Source organism: Nerophis lumbriciformis, linkage group LG07 (assembly GCF_033978685.3).
Source record: "Nerophis lumbriciformis linkage group LG07, RoL_Nlum_v2.1, whole genome shotgun sequence".
NCBI lineage: Eukaryota > Metazoa > Chordata > Actinopteri > Syngnathiformes > Syngnathidae > Nerophis > Nerophis lumbriciformis.
In genome coordinates this window covers 47,966,614-47,990,227 of record NC_084554.2, presented here as the reverse complement: position 1 = coordinate 47,990,227, position 23,614 = coordinate 47,966,614, and the positions used below count along the sequence as shown (strand labels likewise).

General features: G+C 39.4%; 1 protein-coding gene across 2 annotated transcripts; it reads right to left on the bottom strand.

Annotated features, from left to right (window-relative positions):
- Positions 1 to 2,991: 2,991 nt before the first annotated feature.
- Positions 2,992 to 22,350, bottom strand: LOC133609407 (pyruvate dehydrogenase E1 component subunit alpha, mitochondrial-like). Of its 2 annotated transcripts, XM_061964973.2 has the most exons (13): positions 22,160 to 22,350; positions 19,589 to 19,609; positions 16,439 to 16,624; positions 15,014 to 15,079; positions 12,470 to 12,643; positions 12,278 to 12,404; positions 12,102 to 12,193; positions 9,690 to 9,782; positions 9,456 to 9,611; positions 7,494 to 7,565; positions 7,361 to 7,428; positions 3,843 to 3,951; positions 2,992 to 3,780 (listed from the first exon to the last, which is right to left on the bottom strand). In XM_061964973.2, exons 1-13 carry the CDS (start codon positions 22,217 to 22,219, stop codon positions 3,616 to 3,618), a joined length of 1,389 nt encoding a protein of 462 aa, XP_061820957.1. In that variant the 5' UTR covers positions 22,220 to 22,350; the 3' UTR covers positions 2,992 to 3,615. The 2 variants fall into 2 exon arrangements, with proteins under 2 accessions (XP_061820957.1, XP_061820958.1); XM_061964974.2 differs by lacking the exon at positions 16,439 to 16,624 and having other exon boundaries at positions 22,160 to 22,348.
- Positions 22,351 to 23,614: the final 1,264 nt, after the last annotated feature.

Here is a 23,614-nt window from a genome sequence, read left to right as displayed (position 1 = left end):
ATCACAAAATGATTTAGCAGGCCACGATAAAATGACGTGGCGATTACATAAAATTATGTGGCGCATCACATAAAATTATTTAGCGGGCCACAATAAAATGATGTGGCGCATCACATAAAATGATTTAGCGGGCCAAAATAAAATTATGTGGCGCATCACATAAAATGATTTAGCGGGCCAAAATAAAATTATGTGGCTCATCACATACAATGATTTAGCAGGCCACAATAAAATGATGTGGAGATTACATAAAATGATGTGGCACAGCGCATAAAATGATTTGTCAGGCAACATTAGAATGATGAGGCACTTACATTAAATTATGTGGTGCATCACATAAAAAGATTAGGCGGGCCACAATAAAATGACGTGGCGCATCACATAAAATGATTTGGCGGGCAACGTTAGAATGATGAGGCACTTACATGAAATGATGTGGTGCATCACATAAAATTATTTAGCGGGCCAAAATAAAATTATGTGGCTCATCACATACAATGATTTAGCAGGCCACAATAAAATGTGGCGCATCACATACAATGATTTAGCGGGCCACAATAAAATGTGGCGCAGCACATAAAATTATTTGTCAGGTAACATTAGAATGATGAGGCACTTACATTAAATGATGTGGTGCATCGCATAAAAAGATTAGACGGGCCACAATAAAATGATGTGGCACATCACATAAAATGATTTGTCAGGCAACGTTAGAATGACGGGGCACTTACATGAAATTATGTGGTGCATCACAAAATGATTTAGCAGGCCACGATAAAATGACGTGGCGATTACATAAAATTATGTGGCGCATCACATAAAATTATTTAGCTGGCCACAATAAAATGATGTGGCGCATCACATAAAATGATTTAGCGGGCCAAAATAAAATTATGTGGCGCATCACATACAATGATTTAGCAGGCCACAATAAAATGATGTGGCGATTACATAAAATGATGTGGCACAGCGCATAAAATGATTTGTCAGGCAACATTAGAATGATGAGGCACTTACATTAAATTATGTGGTGCATCACATAAAAAGATTAGGCGGGCCACAATAAAATGACGTGGCGCATCACATAAAATGATTTGGCGGGCAACGTTAGAATGATGAGGCACTTACATGAAATGATGTGGTGCATCACAAAATGACTTAGCAGGCCACAATAAAATGATGTGGCGATTACATAAAATTATGTGGCTCATCACATAAAATGATTCAGCGGGCCACAATAAAATGATGTGACGCATCACATAAAATGATTCAGCGGGCCACAATAAAATGATGTGACAATTACATAAAATTACGTGGTGCATCACATACAATGATTTAGCGAGCCACACAATGATTTAGCGAGCCACAATAAAATGATGTGGCGATTACAAAAAATGATGTGGCGCAGCGCATAAAATTATTTAGCGAGCCACAATAAAATGTGAATATTACATAAAATGATGTGGCGCAGCGCATAATTTGATTTGTCAGGCAACATTAGAATGATGAGGCACATACATGAAATGATATGGTGCATCACATAAAAAGATTAGGCAGGCCACAATAAAATGATGTGGCGCATCACATAAAATGATTTGGCGGGCCACAATAAAATGTGGCGCATCACATAAAATGATTTGGCGGGCCACAATAAAATGTGGTACATCACATAAAAAGATTAGGCGGGCCACAATAAAATGTGGCGGCGCATCACAAAATGATTTGGCGGGCCACAATAAAATGATGTGGTGCATCACATAAAAAGATTAGGCGAGCAAATAAAATGATGTGGTGCATCACATGAAATTATTTGGCGGGCCACAATAAAATGATGTGGTGCATCACATAAAAAGATTAGGCGGGCAACGTTAGAATGATGAGGCACTTATATGAAATGTGGTGCATCATATAAAATGATTTAGCAGGCCACGATAAAATCATGTAGCGATTACATAAAATGATGTGGCGATTACATAAAATTATTTAGTGGGCCACAATAAAATAACGTGGTATTACATAAAATGATGTGGCGCATCACATAAAATGATTTAGTGGGCCACAATAAAATGACGTGGTGATTACATAAAATGATGTGGCGCATCACATAAAATGATTTAGTGGGCCACAATAAAATGACGTGGTGATTACATAAATCACAAACTGATTTGCTGGGCAACAGAATGATGTGATGGGCCACATTTGGCCCCCAGGCCTTGAATTTGACACCTGTGAGATAATACGTCATAACTATGAGAAAACCTGTCGAAATTATGAGATTAAAAAATCGTAACTATGAGATGAAAAGTGATAATTTAACTTTTAATGAAGACTTCCATATGGAAACCTTTTTCCATCACAAAAAAAATACCTCAATAGTAAGTCATAGTTGTAACTAGATAAAAAGTCGAAATTATCAGATAGGGTGGAAATCATATGATTATAAGTTATAATTGTGAAATCAACAATCATAATTATAAGATAAAAAGTCACAATTCGACTTCTATATGGATGCCCGTTTCCGCCACTAAAAATACCCCAACATCTAAATTACGAGATGAAAAGTCTAAATTATGAAATAAGGTCTCAAGTCATTCAGATTTTTTAGCTCATAATCTCGTTTTTTTTAATCTGATATTTAGAGGACTTGGTTCATCATTTAGATTTATTACATAATTATGACAATGTAATGAGTTTTTGTCTCAAAATATGAACCTTCTTATCTCAATTATGGGATATTACTTTTTTAGTAGCGGAAACAGGCTTCCTCAAAACTTTTAATGTTATCTTCTGATCATTTGTTTCAACTCGCGCTGTGATGACGGTAAGAAAGAAGGGGAAAATACGTAAAAAAAGAAGAAGAGAACAGCTTGTGCATGGATGAGGGAAAATAAAATGTGCAATTAGAACATTTTAAAATTACTCAGTGGGAAATTAACTAAGTGGAGAGAATAATAGTGGAGTAAAAATGTAATGTACTAAGGAGATGAGTAATTATTACATTTCATAGTGTTGCTGTATTGCTTCCGCATGTAGTACAAATTGCTGTCCCATTATGTCATTATTAGTGCAGTTTTAGGTAAACTTGATGCAAATTTACAACCTGAGCATGTTTGCATTGACGTGAATGACCTTTGATGCTCCTCCTACTGAAACTTGTGAAATAGTATCAGGCTTTTTTTTTTACCAACACAAACACATGAAACATGTTTTGTTGCCATGGCTACATTTCATTACCATTACATGTCTAGCTCTGCAGAGACACCTAGCGGCAGATGATAGAATAGCACATATTGAGTCAGTTGGCATCAAACATACAAAGTTCCTACTTTGCTGTAAAAAAACAAAACAAAAAAAAGACAAACCACCTGTAAACCAAAGTGCTCGATTGCTACGAGGATGTAACAAAAATAAAATACCGTAGAGAATCTTTACATAGATAAAAGCCATATGCTGTTTCAGTAAAAGGTTGAATATATTATTAATAAATACATCTATAAAAAGTGTCACAGGTCCAATTCCGGGCTTGTGAAGGTGCTGCAAAGTTCTCACACTCTTCAGGGCCTCGTTTTAGCGGCAGCAGGGATCCAGTCCCAGGCTGGGAGCCCAGCTGCCGGACTAGCTTACGGACGTGAGCTTAGACCAGGGGTTGGTCCCGCGCACTTCCAGGGGCGCGTTGCCTTTGAACATGTGGTTGCAAAGCTCGTCCAGCGGCGGCTCCGGCTCGGACGTGGCAAACAAGGCGGCCTCCTCCACCTCCTTCCTGATGGCCACGTCCATTACCTGAAGCACGGACGGCAGCGTTGGATCAGGTGTGCGGGGGGCAAAGAAACTCACATCCTTACTTTCAGTTCTTCGACAGACGCCATATTGTTGTCCAGCATCCTCTCCTTCAACATGGCGATGGGGTCGTTCTTGACGCGCACTTCCTTGATCTCATCCCGGGAGCGGTAGCTACACGGAGTTGCATCATAAAAGCAGAATTGGGGTTCACATAGGGTTGGGAGATATAACTATAGCAATTTATACATAATATTAATAAAAAAAATGCGTTCGATAGAAAATTTTGTATTTTTTTTTCTTCTTTGGCGAGGAAAAAATGGAAGTTGCTAAGAAAGGTTGGTTGCATGAAAGAAAAGGCACTCGTGCTCTAGTAACCGAGCAATGCAGGAAATGAGCACTGACCAGGCTAACAGCCAATCAGGTAACAGTTTGGATGTTGATTCTTTGCATGGAGTCAGAAAAGAAAGTAAAAATGAAGAATAGGGGATAAAACAGGAAAAGTCACCTAGACAGTATGGCAGTTTGTTTTTTAAACGGACAACCTTAGAAATGTTCCCTCTAAGGAACGCGCCTGTGCAATTGCGCACTGCTCAAGCGTCCTCTGCAGACGGCAAATGTATGCTACGCACAAAATCAAATAAAAAAAAATAAGCGCATAACAATTTTCGACACACGGACACGACAGAGAAAACAGTTTTCATCATAATTGTTCAAATATTGTAACGTCTGTCGAGACGCTTTGAGGACATGAATTCCATCCATCACTTTACTGAGCAAAACTCTTTATTGTCGGCCATAAACACATCACCAAAACATTAGTAAAAAAATATATATATCTAGCAAATGTGGTCATTTTCTGCAGTACAAACCAGACCAAAAGCAACTTTGTTATATCAACAGCAGCCGCTCGCTCTTTCTCAATTGCGCCAACACATGCACATATGGCACTTAGCCAGTGATGCGTTTACAGCCACACAAAAAGTCGGACAACTCCAACACCACACATAAAGTGTCATTCCAGGTCGTTACACTATGATTTACCAATCAAATGTGTGCTTATTCTAGTGTCATTTATTAGGAATCTTAATTTATAAATATTAATCATGAAATGCTGTTAGTATATTAAATAAATACTAATAAAATATATTTTTTTACAAACAGGAAGTTGCAGGAATGTACACATGATCCCCTGCTTACATCTCATTGTGCAACATGTGAATGTTTTAATGGGGACTAAATGCAATGTCTGAACGGGGTACAAATTATTTCCAAAGCAGGACCTCCACCCAGACAAACAATACAAGTACACAGTTCATGAAAAACAATATTTTTTTATTGTCATTGTAAGTGGGCCTAAACACTTATATTAGAAAATAACCTCATGGAAATGACTGCTGTCATTTGATTATAATAATAAGAGAATGTTGTCTGTCTATCTGTGTTGGCCCTGCGATGAGGTGGCGACTTGTCCAGGGTGTACCCCGCCTTACGCCCGAATGCAGCTGAGATAGGCTCCAGCACCCCCCGCGACCCCGAAAGGGACAAGCGGTAGGAAATGGATGGATGGATGGAGATTGAACTTGTTATTTGGTCAGGTTTGGGACAGGTGTGCTGCTGGTGTAGCCACAGTGTGCACGTCTGATGTTGCTCACATGGGCTCCACTGAATGCTCAGGGAGTTTTTGCCTTTGCTCACACACATGAAACTTTAGAGGGAACATTACACCTTAGCCACGCTCCCCTTTTTTCAACGCTCGTCCGTTCTCTATGTGGGTCAACGGAAACGACAGGTAGGAACTAATGTGCAGGACTGTATAAATACAATAAATGACAAAGTATAACAAAGGTGCTACTTTAAAATAGTAATTTGGTCTGGTAATATTTAAATATTAAATTACCCCGCCTTCCGCCCAAATGCAGCTGAGATAGGCTCCAGCACCCCCCGCGAGCCCAAAAGGGACACGTGGTAGAAAATGGATGGATGGAATTACTCTAAAACTTTGCTTAAATAAAAATTACAGACCAAATTAAATGTTACACAGCTGTAACTTCCTGGGACTAAACCTGCAGAAAATAGTCCTCGGGTTTCTCTTTGTTTGCATTTTCACACTTTATGAAGCATTTCTTACATAATTTTGCACCTTCATTTTAAAAAGTTATTGTTAAGTGTTCAATGTTCAATGTGATTTTACAATTTTGTTTACATTGACTGTTTCCCATGCTTGTGTTGACATTTCCTTTACTTTCTGCCTTGATAGCTGAGGGGAATATAATCAGAAGAAGGCTACATTTCAAATAAAAATGTTTACATTTATCATATACGTCTCCTGGTCCTTATTTCCAGAGGTCAGTATTTTTTTTAACTATTGTTGGGCCGTGAGCACCCCCTACAGGTCCGCCAAAAATATCTGTTTCTCAGCTGTGGTCTGTGATACTCAGTTGTAATACACTTTTCCGCCATTTGGGGCGGTAATGACAATATCAAACAAACAGAAGAAGTCTGGAGCTAAAGTCAAGGAAAAGTTTCATAAGCGCAAAAATTAAGACTGAAGTGGTGAAGCTGTATTTTCATTTGCACTTTATTTTAGAAACATATTCATTATTACTTTAGTTTGAAATCATTTTAGCACATACGTTTATTTTTTTAATCTTTTACAGTGTATTTAATTAGTACATATTTTCGTAATCAGCCTGACATAAGGGACGGCGTGGCGCAGTGGAAGAGGGACGGCGTGGCGCAGTGGAAGAATGGCCGTGCGCGACCCGAGGGTCCCTGGTTCAATCCCCACCTAGTACCAACCTCGTCATGTCCGTTGTGTCCTGAGCAAGACACTTCACCCTTGCTCCTGATGGGTGCTGGTTAGCGCCTTGCATGGCAGCTCCCTCCATCAGTGTGTGAATGTGTGTGTGAATGGGTAAATGTGGAAGTAGTGTCAAAGCGCTTTGAGTACCTTGAAGGTAGAAAAGCGCTATACAAGTACAACCCATAAGCCTTGATAATGTTGTCACACTCACATTCACACACTAGGGACCATTTAGTGTTGCCAATCAACCTATCCCCGGACAAGGATAACAAAGTTAAAGTACCAATGAATGTCACACACACACTAGGTGTGGCGAAATTATTCTCTGCATTTGACCCATCACCCTTGATCACCCCCTGGGATGTGAGGGGAGCAGTGAGCAGCAGCGGTGGCCTCGCCCGGGAATCATTTTGGTGATTTAACCCCCAATTCCAACCCTTGATGCTGAGTGCCAAGCAGGGAGGTAATGGCTCCCATTTTTATAGTCTTTGGTAGGTTTGAACTCACAATCTATCGATCTCAGGGCGGACACTCTAACCACTAGGCCACTGAGTAGGCTTAGTAAAGTGTAAGTAGGGTAGATATAATTATTGAACATGGTTAAAATCACAAGTAAGATAACTAGTTAACTGGTAATACTTCAGGGTTTTCCTCCATAGTGGAAAAGTCATGCCTTGAGGTAAAAAAAGTTAGGAACCCCTGGATAGCTCTCGAAATATCAATAATTATTGATATAAAACACTTCTTTCACCCAGCCCTAGGTTCATGACGACTTACCTGACCCCCGGGTCACTCATGCTGTGTCCATGGTAACGGTAAGTCTGTAGCTCCATCACAACCGGACCCTAAGGCACAAAGCGGTCACCACACAAGCTCCTTCTACACGCCAATCAATCAGTCGGCCACTCACCTTTCCGGCTCGGCAGTGGTCTGCTGCAAACTTGACCGCCTCCCTCACACACAGGACGTCCATCCCGTCCACCTGCACGGCCACAAGACATTGAGGAAAGCTGTGACGCGTGTGTTCTTGTATTTCTACCCTTCTTGAGACATCAACAAGGAAAAGTATCTTCCATATGAGGAGGTGTGAACAAGTGATGACATAAATCATGGTCCCAATAACATTGCATCGAATAGAGAATGTCCCATTTGCACCCCTGGTGGTGAAATCAAACATTTTCAAATGAACTGTGTGTCGGTTTTAAAAGTGCTCCCCCTCTGGTCAACATATGAAATAAGTGTGCAAAAATTTGAAGTGCTCCCCCTCTGACCAACATATGAAATAACAAGTGTGTGTAAGAAATAGAAATGCACCACCTTTGGTCAAAATTTATAAAAAAAAAAAAAAAGTCCATTGAGACATACCGGTACTTAACTTGAAGTAAATAATGAAGATTAAAAACCAATTACAAACAAAAAATACAAAAACTAACAAAAAGGTTACCTTTTTTTATATTTGCATAGTATATATATATGTGTATATATATATATATATATATATATATATATATATATATATATATATATATATATATATATGGCGGTATAGCTCGGTTGGTAGAGTGGCCGTGCAACCAACTTGAGGGTTCCGGGTTCGAGCCCCGCTTCTGCCAACCTAGTCACTGCCGTTGTGTCCTTGGGCAAGACAATTTACCCACCTGCTCCCAGTGCCACACACTGGTTTAAATGTAACTTAGATATTGGGTTTCACTATGTAAAGCGCTTTGAGTCACTAAAGAAAAGCGCTATATAAATATAATTCACTTCACTATATATTAGGGATGTCCGATAATATCGGCCGATAAATGCTTTAAAATGTAATATCGGAAATTATCGGTATCAGAAAGTAAAATGTATGACTTTTTAAAACGCCGCTGTGTACACGGACGTAGGGAGAAGTACAGAGTGCCAATAAACCTTAAAGGCACTGCCTTTGCGTGCCGGCCCAGTCACATAATATCTACGGCCTTTCACACATACTAGTGAATGCAAGCGTACTTGGTCAACAGCCATACAGGTCACACTGAGGGTGGCCGTATAAACAACTTTAACACTGTTACAAATATGCGCCACACCGTGAACCCACACCAAACAAGAATGACAAACACATTTCGGGAGAACATCCACACCGTAACACAACAGAACAAATATCCAGAACCCCTTGCAGCACTAACTCTTACGGGACGCTATCTCCCCCCCCCCACCCCCACCTCAACCCCGACCACCTCAACCTCCTTATGCTCTCTCAGGGAGAGCATGTCCCAAATTCCAAGCTGCTGTTTTGAGGCATGTTAAAAAAAAATAATGCACTTTGTGACTTCAATAATAAATATGGCAGTGCCATGTTGGCATTTTTTTTCCATAACTTGAGTTGATTTATTTTGGAAAACCTTGTTACATTGTTTAATGCATCCAGCGGGGCATCACAACAAAATTAGGCATAATAATGTGTTCATTCCACGACTGTATATATCGGTATCGGTTGATATCTGAATCGGTAATTAAGAGTTGGACGATATCGGAATATCGGATATTGGCAAAAAAGCCATTATCGGACATCTCTACTACATATTATTATTGTTGCAAATACAAATCTTTATATATCTAGAAAGGGTGGTCCTAAAGAGGTAGGCATTTTTCCGAGGTCTCAAGAAGGTAACAAATAGAAGAATGTGTGTGTGTGCAGTATCATACATGAGCATCAGGCAGCTGGGTATATGCTCACACCTGTAACTGCCAGGACGCGCTGATGGCATCCTGTTATAATCTAGGTCCAAAAGTGGCCCGGCCGCAGCACACGGTCTTGCAGCAGCCGTGACCCAGGACCCCAACGCACCCCTCCCAAACAAACCCTCACATTAACGGACCTCACCCTTATTCCCGGTATGTAGTCGCCTCTCTTGTAGTAGTCCGTGCTGGCCGACGCCCTCTCCACCGACGTGCCCATGGCGTATTTGTTGTTTTCGCAGATGAAGATGCACGGCAGCTTCCAGAGGGCGGCCATGTTGAAGGCCTCAAAGATCTGCCCCTGTTTCCGCACAGAAATCAGCACCTCGATTGTTTGGTGTTTGTAAAGCAGATTTGGTGTATTTGAGTAAGCCTCTACCTGATTGGCTGCTCCGTCGCCATACAGCGCCACGCAGAGTTGATTGTGGCCTTGATACTGGCAGGCCAGAGCGACCCCGGCACCCAGCGGAACCTACGCGACACAAGACAGGTTCTGTGAGGATATTAGCATGCTGCCGTTCAAATAGGCCACTACACAGGCGTGTGGTTAGAACCTGATGAACAAGACTGAATGTAAGACGGAGCCAGGTCCAGGACAGTGCCCAGGTGGCGGGACAAGGGGGCCAAGTAGACGCATTGTGGGTTTCTCAGACGTCGTCTACATCGCTAAAAGAAAAATCTAAGGAAAAGAATCCCTCTGCAATCTTCCACTAGTTATTTTTTTTTTTTTTTAATATATAAATCGCCGGCTTGAATATTCTCTCATCTCTTCTCCGACTCTCATCGTCATTTGGGATGTCTGTTGTGATTTCCCTTCCTGGTTCCACGACCTGCCCTATCTTGCCTTCCATTGGCCTGTCCCTAATGTTTTGCCCTAATCTTAACCAATCGTGACTCATCATAGTAAACAACCAACCAATTCTTAAACGTAAACCTACCAATCATCACTGATGTTTCCCGTATATTTTGTCCCCTGCACGTGGAGTTGCTTCGCTATGTAGCTTCGTTGTTTAAGTGAATCATTTTTAATGGAAAGCCGTAGTTTTTACCACTGGATTATCAAAAACCGCACTCATGGCGGGGAAACCGTAGTTGTTGGCAATTATGGCAAAGAGACGGATCAAGATTTTAAACACACATTGTAGGTCGGAAAAACGGAAGATATTTTTTTAAAATACTTTTACAGAGATAAGACGGATTTCCGACTATAGACGGAAAAATAACATGCCTGACTATAATAAATACTACACAGCTATGGTATATAAAAAATAGTGGTAACGTACGCACTAACAAATTCTGTACAAAAAATAACTATGTACACATGCTGGAAGAATAAATATGCAGTCAAATAATACTATATATTGATATATTACAATACGTTTTCTTTATTTTCATGACTATTTACATTGTAGATTGTCACTGAAGGCATCAAAACTATGAATGAACACATGTGGAGTTATGTACTTAACAAAAAAAGGTGTGATAACTGAAAACATGTTTTATATTCTAGTTTCTTCAAAATAGCCACCATTTGCTCTGATTACTGCTTTGCACACTCTTGGCATTCTCTCCATGAGCTTCAAGCACAACTGTGAAGTGAAAACCATTTCAGGTGACTACCTCTTTTTTCCATGTATAAAGGCGCATTAAAGGAATCATATTTTCTTTTAAAGGTAAAAGACTTCCTTGTGGTCTACATAACATGTAATGGTGGTTCTTTGGTCAAAATGTTGCATAGATGATGTTTTACAGATCATGCACAAGCCGCTTTCTGACAGTCGCTTCAGGATGCGCCGTTTTGTAGGCGGTCTTATTTACGTGGCTCACCTTCGGCAGCGTCTTTTCTCCGTCATCTTTGTTGTAGCGGTGTAGCGTGCAAGGACGGGAGTGGAAGAAGTGTCAAAAGATGGCGCTAACTGTTTTAATGACATTCAGACTTTACTTCAATCAATAACGGAGCAGCATCTCCTCATCCGGAAACAACAACGCCAGAAATGTGTCCGACCGGAACTCTCTAATAACTAAAGTTCCTTGGGTGAATAATGTCAACTCACTACACCGGTATGTTTTAGCGCTTTCATGGCAAGTTTACTGACAGATATAAGTAAGAACTTTACACTACTTTATATTAGAAATGGCAACAGCGGAGGATGAATGTCACATAACAAGAAGATAGAGAAAAAGAAGAAGCTTATCGACTACGATGTCGCCACGGACTACAAAGGCGGACGCGTGCAAATTTTCAGGACTTATGTAGATCCCAAATACAGATCAGCAGGCACCAGAAGGTAAGAAAATATGCTTTTGCATGTCATACCTTATACACACACATCATAATAATACTCCTATGTTGAAGCACAGTACAATCCATCAAGCGGTGCGGCTTCATAGCTTACCAAAGTCGTACTAAAACATTTAGATAGATTTTTGAGCGCCGTGTGTAATGTTCTATATTTTTAATGGAACATTCGTGTTGTTTACTTGAGTCATATTGCATTCTTCACGTGTCTCTTATGTGTGACTGCCATCTACTGGTCACACTTATTTCACCATGTACCAAATAAAATTGCTTCAGGGTCGGTAAGCAAAACCAGAGTTATTCCGTACATTAGGCGCACCGGGTTATAAAGGTGCACTGTCGAGTTTTGAGAAAAAAAAAAGATTTTAAGTGCGCCTTATTGTCCAGAAAATACGGTACTCAGAAATTGAGCTTTGACTCTCTGGTGGGCGACTCACAATGAGCCATTTTGGCAGGTGCCCTTAAAACATCAGTGCATGCTGCTGCGCTCACCTGCGCTCCCACAATGCCGTTCCCGCCATAGAAATGGGGTGCGTACATATGCATGGAGCCTCCTTTGCCTTTGGCCACGCCCCCTTTTCTGCCTGCAGAGCGACAATGTTGAGGCGTGCCACGCACACACAAAAAAACGAAGTGGACGCTCATCGTTGACGCGGAAGTCATCTCACCTGTGAGCTCGGTCAGGATCTCTTTGACGGACACGCCGCGGGTGTACGTGTAGCCGTGTGCTCGGTAGGCCGTGATCAGGTGATCGGTCGGGTTAATGGCGGCCTCGATGCCGACGGCGCACGCTTCCTGTACGAGACCAAAACATACAGTCGGCGTGTGCGCAGGATTTCAGCTGGGCGTGTCGTCCCTACCTGTCCGTCATACAGGTGACAGAACCCGCGGATGATTTTCTGCTTGTAGAGCTGATCGGCCTTCAGCTCCATGCGCCTCACCGTCTGCATGGTGCGGTAATACTGCAGGCCCTGCTCGCGCGTTAGCTCCGCCTTCGCTGGCGGCCCCTCCTCCAAACCATGCAAGTCGCATTTCTGTAGGGGGGGGGTGTCAATACATCACAGTAGTGGGGGTGCACAAAAAAAATCAATTCACATCCACATTGTGATTCTTAATCTTCAAAAATGTATTTAAAAAAAATTGTAATAATCAATTTTTAGCCCATCTCTATGAATCGAATCGTCAGCCCAAGAATCGGAATCAGATTCTTAATAGGTGTGCACAAAAAAAAAGTTGATTCATCTTAATTGCGATTCTTATTAATTCAGAATTGTTTATTTGATTTTCAAAAATCAATAAAACATTTACTCTAAAATATACATCCATCCATCTATCCATTCTTTACCGCTTGTTCCTATACACATTTTTTTTAAATACATTTAAAAAAAATATTTTAAGGCCATTTCCATGCAACCAGAAGGAGCGTTTCTAAACTATAACCTTGTTTTGAAAAATATTCATTATAATCATTATACTAAATACACTGCGAGAATCGGTTTGAATCGAAAATTATGTTGAATCAAAAATCGATTCTGAATCGAATAGTCAGCCCAGGAATCAGATTCTTAATAGGGGTGCACAAAAAAAGTGGATTCATCTTAATTGCGATTCTTATTCATAAAAAATTGTTTTCTTAAATTTTCAAAAATCAATATAAAACATTTATACTAAAATATACATACATTATTTTAGATCAGTTTTTAAAGACGTTTTAATGCCATTTCCATGCAACCAGAATGAGCTTTTCTAAACTGTAACCTTGTTTTGAAAAATATTCATTATAATCATCATACTAAATAATACACTACGAGAATCGTGTTGAATCGAAAACTATGTTGAATTAAAAATACATTCTGAATCGAATAGTCAGCCCAGGAATCATATTCTTAATGGGTGTGCACAAAAAAAAGTCAATTCATCTTAATTGAGATTCTTATTCATTCAGAATTGTTTTTTGAATTTTCAAATTAATTCAAAAATACACTTTTTTTTTTTTTAAATAATCAATTTCTAAAGACGTTTTAAGGCCATTTCCATACAAGCAAAAGTAGCTTTTGTAACTTGCAACCTGTTTTGAAAAAGTTAAATTTTAATGACACCAAAAAATACATTGTGAAAATCGGTTTGAATCCAGAATCATGTGATGTTGAATCCAATATAGATTCTGAATTGAATAGTCACCCCAGCAATCTGAATCAGACTTTTATTAGGGGCGCACACAAAAAATATAAATTGACTCACTTACAAATTGCAATTCTTATTCATCTAGATTCTAAACAGATTCATAATTATCCAAAAGGGTTTAAAAAAATATTAATTTAAAAAATATATATAAGAGAATCAATTAAAAAAAAAAAAAACATTTTTAGGCCATCTGCATGCAACCACAAGATGCTTTTCTTACCCCTTCAGAAAAAGTTTCAATATAATCGAATGCCGAGGAATCGGAATCAGATTCTTAATATGGGTCCACAAAAACAAAGTCGATTCATCTTAATTGTGATTCATATTCATTCAAAATCAATTTTCAAAAATCGGTATAAAACATGAATTCAAAAATATACATAATTTTTTTTAATACGTCTTAAGGCCATTTCCATGCAACCAAAAGTAGCTTTTGAAAAAGTTTCACTGTAATTATATCAAATACATTGCAAAAATCGGGTTGAATCGAGAATCGTGTAATGTTTAATCCAATATCGATTCTGAACTCAATAGTCACCCTAGCAATCGGAATCAGACTTATTAGGGCGCACAAAAAAAAAAAATATATAGATTTACTTACAAATCGCGATTCTTATCCATCTTGATTCTAAACAGATTCATAATTATCCAAAAGGGTTTAAAAAAATATATATTCTTCAAAACATTAACGAAAATCAATTTAAAAAATCAATAAATTTTTAGGCCACCTGCATGTAACCAGAAGATGATGTTCTAACCCCTTCAGAAAAAGTTTCATTATAATTATAGCAAATAATACATTGTGAGAATTGGTTTGAATGAAGAATTGATTCTGAATGGAATAGTCACCCCAGGAAGCTGATTTTTATTAGGGGTACACACACACACAAAAAAATTGATTCACGATTGTTATTCAGAGTGATTTTGAATCCATTCATAATTTTCAAAAATCGTTTGAAAATATATTCAAGAATCGATTTAAAAAAAGTTCTAAGGCCATCTCCATGCAACCAAAAGGAGCTTTTCTAACTTGTAACCCGTTTAGAAAAAGTTTCATTATTATTATTATACTAAATAACACATTGCGAAAATTGGTTTGAATCAAAAATCGATTCTGAATCGAATCTTCACCCCAGGATTTGGATCGAATTGTTGTGAGCCCAAAGATTTGCCCCTTGGTAAATAGCATGCAAAAAAAACCCAAAAAAACGGAGGCTCACCTTTATGTCAAACGTCACCTGATGTGTGAAGTCGGCGAATGAGCGGGAAGTTGCGACTCTGGTAGCCTGCACACAAATGAACACATATAGTGAATATAAAGTCCACGCTTTATAAATAAATAAATAATCTTTAATTGCACCTATTAAGTGTCCTCGTGATAGTTTTCCGAATTAGACAAGATATACAGTCGTGGTGAAAAGTTGACATACACTTGTAAAGAACATAATGTCATGGCTGTCTTGAGTTTCCAATAAGTTCTACAACTCTTATTTTTTTGTGGTAGAGTGATTGGAGCACATACTTGTTGGTCACAAAAACATTCATGAAGTTTGGTTCTTTTATGAATTTATTATGAGTCTACTGAAAGAGTGATTGGAGCACATACTTGTTGGTCACAAAAACATTCATGAAGTTTGGTTCTTTTATGAATTTATTATGGGTTTACTGAAAATGTGCTGGGTCAAAAGTATACATACAGCAATGTTAATATTTGCTCACATGTCCCTTGGTAAGTTTCACTGCAATAAGGCGCTTTTGGTAGCCATCCACAAGCTTCTGCTTGAATTTTTGACCACTCCTCTTGACAAAATTGGTGCATTCACCAAAATTTGTTGGTTTTCTGACATGGACTTGTTTCTTCAGCGTTGTCCACACGTTTAAGTCAGGACTTTGGGAAGGCCATTCTAAAACCTTCATTCTAGCCTGATTTAGCCATTCCTTTACCAATTTTAATGTGTGTTTGGGGTCATTGTCCTGTTGGAACACCCAACTGCGCCCAAGACCCAACCTTCGGGCTGATGATTTTAGGTTGTCCTGAAGAATTTGGAGGTAATCCTCCTTTTTTATTGTCCCATTTACTCTCTGTAAAGCACCAGTTCCATTGGCAGCAAAACAGGCCCAGAGCATAATACTACCACCACGCTTGGCGGTAGGTTTGGTGTTCCTGGGATTGAAGGGCTCACCTTATCTCCTCCAAACAGCTACATTTTTGTTTGAAGAGGAATGGTAAAAAATTCAAGCATAAGCTTGTGGATGGCTACCAAAAGCACCTTATTGCAGTGAAACTTGCCAAGGGACATGTAAGCAAAAATTAAACATTGCTGTATGTATACTTTTGACCCAGCACATTTGCTCACATTTCCAGTAGACCCATAATAAATTCATAAAAGAAGCAAACTTCATGAATGTTTTTTGTGACCAACAAGTATGTGCTCCAATCACAAAAAAATAAGAGTTGTAGAAATGATTGGAAACTCAAGACAGCCATGACATGATGTTCTTTACAAGTGTATGTACACTTTTGACCACCACTGTTAATGCAATTCAAAGACATGCCTCTGATTAAAAGAGTATAAAAAGGACCCAGAACAGGAAACCAATGGAGTTAGTTAGCAGGCAAACACGGAAGCGGCGCCACTTCTTACTGGTCGGGCTAACGGCTCAGCCGGCGCGCTAGCTAAGTGAGCCGCGCTCGCACTAGCAGCAACTACCGGCGGCGGTGTTGGTGACGGCGGCGGTTTGGGTGGCAGCCACTGCTGCGTCCGTGCCAAGTCAAGCGCTGCCGGGGAGGAGTCAGAGAGACTGACGTACTCTGACAGGGCAATCAGCAACTGGGGAGCACAGGAGCCAACCAATGAGAGCCTCGTTGGAGAGGTTACCAAAGCAATGGCGACAAGGAGGGGTCAGTCAGCGGCTACGGTAACGGCGATTCCACACACCGCGTGACGCTTCTAGAAGCCCAGAGAGACTGCAGAGGCAGGCCAGCTGTGTTTACAATTAAAATATTTCACTCATGACACTATTTACACATTCCTGTTGGTAAAGTCACATTCTTCCACGGTCACTGCTCCAACCTAGTTTGACTTACATCTATAAAAGGGATACAATATTATGCAGAGGTGTACTTATGACATTTTGATAGACAAATTATACTATGTATAGTCGCGGCGGAGAGTGTGTGTGTGTGTGGGGGGCGAGAAGCACTGAATGAACCCTTGTGTAATGTTCATGTTGTTGTTAGCCAGCGTTTGTGGGTCTGATGGACCCGTTGCATTTTGTGGCTGTTAATGCCTCACAATCAAACACTTTTATGTTAAAATACTGAACAGATGTTTACCTTATTGCAATAAACATCTGTTCAGTATTTTAACTTTAATAATGTCATTTAAGAGTAACAACAATATGAACGTTGCACGGAAAATTTCTCTGCCAGTTACTGCATCCCACAGGGATTCTGCTTTTGTGTTTCTGCACCTGCGGTTCCCACACAAGGTCGCAACATTGTTTGTCAACACTGTCTGCTCTCATTTTCTCGCACATTTGACCTTCTGATGTTCTGTGTACCTACACTCTGTCCTCCTCCTGTCTAGGCCTGCTTTGTGTGCTATTGTGTTTAGTTGTTATGTATCTGCTAGCTGTTAGTAGCCTATAACCTACCATGTTTAGGTTTTGTAAAGGACTTGGCTAAAATAGAATAAAAGACCAACCTTGTGTGCTTATTGGAGGACATTTAGATGTGTACTGGACGTCCAGCTTTGCTCTGCAGGGCTGCTCGTATCGCATTTTGCCAAATCAGCAGACATAATCTGATACTTTTGCTGATGTCAATATCGAATTGGGACACACCCAAGAAAAATGGTAGCTGAAACGTGAGTATCTTGTGAGACACTGTACACGAGGGGTGTCAAACTCATTTGAACTCAGGTGCCACATGGAGGAAAATCTATTCCCATGTGGGCCGGACTGGTAAAATCATGGCATGTAGGGGTGTAACGGTACGTGTATTTGTATTGAACCGTTTCGGTACGGGGGTTCGGTTCGGTGGTGTACCGAACGAGTTTCCACACGGACATATTAAGTAGCGTAACGCACGTTGTGTAAACAATGCACACCGAGGCACAACACACGGCATGCTAGCGGCTAACGGGCTACGATCGACTGACCATACGTCCTCTTTTCACCGGACATGTCCTCTTTTGCGGAGCTGTCAGGGCGGAGTTTCTTAAATGCCTCAAATGTCCGGCATTTTGAGTTAGGGTTGCGTGTATTTTCAATGCACGTTCAGGGTTAAGAAGGGGTTAAAAACAAAACAAATTGTGCGCGCAGCAGCATTGGTGAGGGAGGGGCAGAGACAGAGAGCGAGAGAGTTATGATAAACGCGTATGCGTCGCCAGGCTCTGCTTTTTATCTATAGATTTATCAGATTTAATTTTTTATCATCTAAAGTAGGGGTGTCAAAAGTGTGCCCCGGAGGCCATTTGCGGCCCACAGCTAATGTTTTAAAGGCCCACGGCACATTCTAAAAATACTATTAAAATAAACAAAAACATAACAAAAGTTAAATAAAAAAGTTTAAAGGTTAAGTGTAATTTAGAAAAAGTTGCAATATTGACTAATAAAACAAAGCTGTTTTTTTTCTTTCAAACTGTCATTGCTCAAAACATAATATTGAATCAAAATCAATGTTATTATGAATTATTGACCTATCCAAGGTTCCGATTACTTCACATAAAATTTTTCACTAAGAAAGATATTTTTGGTGGAAGATTTAGCAAATTTGGTAAATAAATAACCCAAAAATGTATATTTTGTCGTTTTCTTACTGTACCGAAAATGAACCGAACCATGACCTCTAAACCGAGGTACGTACCGAACCGAAACTTGTGTACCGTTACACCCCTAATGGCATGATAACTTAAAAATAAAGATAACTTCAGATTGTTTTCTTTGTTAAAAAATAGAACAAGCACAATCTGACAACAGAAAAATCTGTGTTTTTTGTTTTTGTTTTTTACACTTATATGTTAATAGTAGTCTATTTGTCGTTGTGATAATATTCATCAGTCGAATAGGTGGAATTGAGTCTGGCAGAGTTTTAAAATGCTTCAATTGGTGTTCATTTTTAATCTTTCAGAATATGGAATAAATAATATCAAACTCCAATTACAGGATGTTATTAATGTAATTTACCCATTTTCTTCAAGTGATGTACTAACATCATATACTTTATTCTGTAGACATGACGCATCATCCACAACAAAACATGTAAATTTGGACTCATTTCCTTAATCACACAAAGTTAGAAGAACATACAAATTATTTCAGCATACATTTAGAAAAGCAGTTTCTTTCATTCAAAAATTTCAGATCACTTTTAAATCCGCACGTTTGACACCCCTCCACACCCTCTGCGACAGTTGTAGTAATAAGAACTCGTCGAACATGATTTGGCGAGCAAGAATGCTAAAACTGTGGGCGGAGTTTATACTGAATGTTGTGATGGGATGTTTACATTCCCTCTGCTCAACACAACAGCACAGGGCAGCGGTGACAACAAATGTAGCTTACCACCATCAAGGTGAATGATGGCTTCTCACTTCTCTGTGAAGCTCTTTGAGTCTCTAGAAAAGCGCTATATAAATCTACTCCATATATGGCCATCATGATTGACCATCTGAATTATAAAAAAATATATATTTAAAAAGGCTGCATGGATGCTCACAAAGATTACACAGTTTAAAAATAAGTGTTACAGAGGGATGGATTAGGGACCAACAACAGTGTAAACAGCTTACCTCCGACACGGTTTGGGCTCCCTTGAGTTCAGGTGAAGCGAGAGTGATGGAAGGACAAGAACAGCAAGAAACAATAAATTAGACAATGACGTGAGACAAAGGCCGAACAAGAATTTTCCTAACACAGTTTTTTGTTTTAGCATATAAAGGATGCAGATGCAGACAACATGACATGCTGTGTTAGAGCAAGAACAGGAAGCACTATTGTCTTACTGCTATGGAATCTGCTGAACAAACCAAATTAAATAATGGTCCACTTGTCAGCTTCAGCTTTATCACTTCCCAACAAGTATTTATGATATAAGAACAAGATAATCATAACATGTAATCGTAAATGAGAATACATTTTTGGGAGTAATAATTGATAGTAAACTATCATGGAAACCTCATGTCAGACACATTAAAACAAACATGTCCAAAAGCCTCTCAATTATAAACAAAGCAAAACTATACCTCAATGAAAATGCCCTCCGTACTCTATATTGCACCTTGGTACTTCCATAACTTACATATTGTGTTGAAGTGTGGGGGAATACTTACCACAACACAATTAATCCTCTGATCATATTACAGAAAAGAGCAGTGCGGATCATTCACAACATTGTTTTTCTAGACCATACCCATAATCTGTTTATACAATCAAAATTGCTCAAATTTGATGATCTTGTTAAATATAAAACATCAATAATCTTATTTAAAGCATTTAACAAATGATTGCCGTCTAATCTACAATGTTTTTTTTTTATAAGAAGAGTGCAGGCTCATAATTTGAGAGGCTTTGGATGTTTCTCATTGCTGAGAGCTCAAACCACGCGTAAATGTTTTTGTGTGTCTGTATGCGGAGTAAAACTAAGGAACAAACTGGACTTACAACACTAGCAATGCCAAACTATTAATCGATTTAAACTATTATACAAACATGGGGTCTGGTTCAAATATAGAGATGAGGGTCTTTAATTTGACCTGCTGTTGTACTCCGTCTCAAAGTGTTAACATGTGCTCGATGTTTCCTTACCATTATTGCTATGTTGTCTATTACCATTGTTGGTATGTTGTCTATTACCATTGTTGCTATTTTGTCTATTAACATTGTCGCTATTTTGTCCATTAGCATTGTCGCTATTTTGTCCATTAGCATTGTCGCTATTTTGTCCATTAGCATTGTCGCTATTTTGTCCATTAGCATTGTCGGCATTTTGCCCATTAGTCGGCATTTCGTCCCTAACCACTGTCGGCATTTCGTCCCTAACCACTGTCGGCATTTCGTCCCTAACCACTGTCGGCATTTCGTCCCTAACCACTGTCGGCATTTCGTCCCTAACCACTGTCGGCATTTCGTCCCTAACCACTGTCGGCATTTCGTCCCTAACCACTGTCGGCATTTCGTCCCTAACCATTGTCGGCATTTCGTCCCTAAACACTGTCGGCATTTCGTCCCTAACCATTGTCGGCATTTCGTCCCTAACCACTGTAGGCATTTCGTCCCTAACCATTGTCGGCATTTCGTCCCTAACCATTGTCGGCATTTCGTCCCTAACCATCGTCGGCATTTCGTCCCTAACCATCGTCGGCATTTCGTCCCTAACCACTGTCGGCATTTCGTCCCTAACCACTGTCGGCATTTCGTCCCTAACCATTGTCGGCATTTCGTCCCTAACCATTGTCGGCATTTCGTCCCTAACCACTGTCGGCATTTCGTCCCTAACCACTGTCGGCATTTCGTCCCTAACCACTGTCGGCATTTCGTCCCTAACCACTGTCGGCATTTCGTCCCTAACCACTGTCGGCATTTCGTCCCTAACCACTGTCGGCATTTCGTCCCTAACCACTGTCGGCATTTCGTCCCTAACCACTGTCGGCATTTCGTCCCTAACCACTGTCGGCATTTCGTCCCTAACCATTGTCGGTATTTTGTCCCTAACCATTGTCGGTATTTCGTCCCTAACCATTGTCGGTATTTCGTCCCTTACAATTGTCGGTATTTCGTCCCTTACAATTGTCGGTATTTTGTCCCTAACCATTGTTGGTATGTTCATTCTTCCTACATTGTTGCTACAAATTATTGTTAGTGTAATAATTACACTTAGACTTACTTTTTGTCATTCAAATGTATTGTTACCTGTGGTAATGCCACCATGACACAACATTTGTACTATAATCCTTAAACAAAGTAAGAGTGAAACTCAATGTATTAATCACTGAATTGAGAACTGTTGGTGGGATTAAATAAAGTATATTCTTCCTACTCCCTTTCAAACAAAACGTTATGCTTTACATACCTTACATTACTTTTTGCATTATATTCCATCCATTTTCTATCGCTTGTCCCTTTTGGGGGTTGCGGGGGTGCTGCATTCGGCTTTAACATTATATTGATTTATATTACGTGTTGTCTAACTTATAGTTGTTTTTATGTCATTGCCTGAAATAAATGAATAAAAATAAAAATAATAATAATATCCAAAGTAAAATAAGTGACAAGGTCAGCAGCAGCTCTCCCAAGCTAGCGACATAGCGAGGTTAGCATGAGCCAGTACGGGAACAGAAGCGGTCTCACGGCCGGGAACTCACCGCATTCCTGCCGGTGATCCTGCACAGCGCGTTGGAGATGATGGTCAACATGTTTTGCATGCTAGTGGACGAGGAGTCGGGCTCTTAAGAGGATTAAAGCTGGTTGCGGATCGCCGAGGCGGGCTTTTGCTGAGGGGGTTGAGCCGTACGGCGTCCGTCCTGGATAGCAGTCCGCTGGGTACAAACTATGGCGTAGATTGGTTCCGCCTGCCGTTTTATAGCCGCGTACGGACAGCATGACTCCAACCAGATGATTTAAATAATTAAAAGAAATATATCTTAATAACTTATGAAGACTCTCTAAATATATTACTACATACATTTAAAAGCTAATATATAAGTCCTGTACGTTGCCGTGAATCGATTAACGTGGGCCCCGACTTAAACAAGTTGAAAAACGTATTCGGGTGTTACCATTTAGTGGTCAATTGTACGGAATATGTACTGTACTGTGCAATCTACTAATACAAGTTTCAATCAATCAATCAATTGCCAACATGGCGTTTGTATGTAAACATAACTTTTTTTTGTGTTGATATTCAAAACCTGTATTTATATTATTCAACATTTACATACAATCAAATAAATAATAATAATCAAAACAAGTACAGAAACAGTACAAAACAGCGCCAGGAGGTTGTAAACTCAATAAATCAACTAAATAAGAATGCAATATATATATATATATATATATATATATATATATATATATATATATACAGTGCCGGCCCAAGCCTCCATATGGGGCCCTAAGCAAAATTTGATTTTGGGGCCCTCTATTTCTGCCAATAATATATAAATAATATATAAACTCATTGCGGCTCTGGCAGTGTTGTTTACATTATCCTATTGTCAGCCTGGCATGTCTTTACAAATGACATGTCATTTATAAAGATATGGGGGTGGCCCAGTTAAGAACATAAATAATACCAATGAATGAACGAATGATGTCCAGAGTGCCACATATGGTTCCTAATCTTAAAATGTAGAAAACATTCAGCTACAAGAGTGGCCTGGGGTTGAACAGTCCAAGTGATAAAGCTTTGTATTTACAGTAAAAGTGTCATCTTGTCTCATCAGTCTTGTACATATTAGTCTTTAATTACTAGTTTATATTTTTAATTAATTGTTCATATTTAATGTTTACTTTGTACAAAGAGAGCGCAGTCTACTGAAGTTAAATTCCATGTGTGTTAAACATAACTGGACAATAAAGCTGATTCTGATTCACTTTATTATTTTTGGTAACAAAAACCTAAAACAGCAATGTGCAAAAATGTTGACCTAAAATTGTGTTTTTGTACAATAATATATCTTTGATCATTTAGAAATCATCAGTCAGACTCGTACATGCAAAAAATAAAAAATAATAATTTTTTGTTAATTGCTTTTGGGGGCCCTAAGCAAGCGCTTAGTACGCTTATGCCTTGGGCCGGCTTTGTATATATGTGTGTG

Excerpts from the sequence above, each read along its gene's own strand:
- LOC133609407 (XM_061964973.2), bottom strand. The coding sequence starts at position 22,219 with ATGCAAAACATGTTGACCATCATCTCCAACGCGCTGTGCAGGATCACC. Across the intron at positions 15,080-16,438 it reads CTGAGCCGTTAGCCCGACCA|GCTACCAGAGTCGCAACTTC; the intron begins GTAAGAAGTGGC and ends ATTTGTGTGCAG. Across the intron at positions 12,405-12,469 it reads GTCACCTGTATGACGGACAG|GAAGCGTGCGCCGTCGGCAT; the intron begins GTAGGGACGACA and ends GGTCTCGTACAG.